Source organism: Penaeus chinensis, chromosome 29, assembly GCF_019202785.1.
Source record: "Penaeus chinensis breed Huanghai No. 1 chromosome 29, ASM1920278v2, whole genome shotgun sequence".
Taxonomy (NCBI): Eukaryota; Metazoa; Arthropoda; class Malacostraca; order Decapoda; family Penaeidae; genus Penaeus; species Penaeus chinensis.
Window position 1 is genome coordinate 16,440,521 of NC_061847.1, and position 1,695 is coordinate 16,442,215.

The 1,695-nt window shown below is 26.2% G+C and overlaps 1 protein-coding gene across 1 annotated transcript in view; it reads left to right on the top strand.

The window, feature by feature from the left end:
* Positions 1 to 399, top strand: part of LOC125040388 (beta-1,3-galactosyltransferase 1-like) — a 12,814-nt gene extending 12,415 nt beyond the window's left edge. The window contains exon 6 of the mRNA XM_047634943.1: positions 1 to 399. This exon is cut by the window's left edge and continues 147 nt beyond it. Coding sequence (XP_047490899.1) covers positions 1 to 399 — 399 coding nt within the window.
* The last annotated feature ends 1,296 nt before the right edge of the window (positions 400 to 1,695 follow it).

Consider the following 1,695-nt stretch of genomic DNA (forward strand, 5'->3'; position numbering starts at 1 on the left):
AGGAGGAGGCTCTCGAGAGAGAAGAACAAGTTCCTTTGCTATCCATGGAAGGGCTCTAAAGTCCAGCGCCAGGGACGCTGGGCCGTCCAGTACGAAGACTATCCCAACGCTACCTATCCTGAGTACTGTATGGGAGCTGCCTGGGTAGTGCAGACTCACGTCATCCCAAGTCTTCTGAGTGCGGCCGCGCGAGTTCCGTTCCTGTGGGTGGATGACGTCTACGTCACTGGAATATTAGCGCAAGGCGCGGCCGTGAAACACTCGCCATGGATGAGGAAGTTCATCAGCAGGGAAAATATTAGTGAAGAGGATATAGGAAAGAAAGTGATTTGGTATCACCTGGGAGAAGACAGGTCTGCCTGGTGGAAACTAATTCTGGGTTACCATGGATACCACTAGACTTCAGAAAAGTCCTCGGCAAAAATTATATAAATATCAAATGTATACAATTGATATTTTAAACAAATTTACATCAGTAAACAAAGAGAAACTCGCATTAACGGTATAATTCGCCTTATATGTACATAAATACATTCCTCTCAGTTGTGCAGAACCGAACTGTAAGAAATTCTTTAACACTCATTATCAAAATCATGTCTATATATATGTATGGATAGATGGATATATAAATAGATAAATAGATATTTATAAATATGTGTATATATACCTCCGTGATATATATATATATATATATATATATATATATATATATATATATATGTATGTATTTATATATATATATATATATATATATATATATATAATGTATATATATACATATATATATACGTAATGTATATATATATATATATATATATATATATCCCGATTCAAATATACATATGTACCTGGAGGCAAAAATAAATAAATATATATATATATATATATATATATATATATATATATATATATATATGTATATACACACATATATGTATATATACATATATATATACACACAAACACACGTATAAATACATATACATATACATGCATATGCACATACATACATATATGTACATACACACATATATGTACATAAAGATACATATATACATATACACAAATACATAAAGATAAATATATATACATATACATACATATGCACAAATACACATATACGTAAACATACATATACCCATATACGTATATATAGATACATATACATACATATACTTACATATATATACATATACACATATATGCATATACATTTAGTTACATAAACATATATATGTATATACCAACATATATATACATATACATATATATATATATATATATATATATATATACATTTACATATGTATACATATACATACATATCCAAATATATACACAAATATATATAAATATACATATATATTCATATACACATATACATATACATACATATGTATATACATATATACTTCTACATACATATATATATACATACATATATATACATACATATATATACATATATACACACATGCATATATATATATATATATATATATATATATATATATATATATATGTATATATATATGCATATACATATAAACATATATATTATACATATATATACATATACATGCATATATATATACATATACTTACATATATACATATACATATGTGTATACATATATGTTTATATACATGGTATAAAAACCCACAATGTAAAACTAGATTTAATTGAAAATGAGA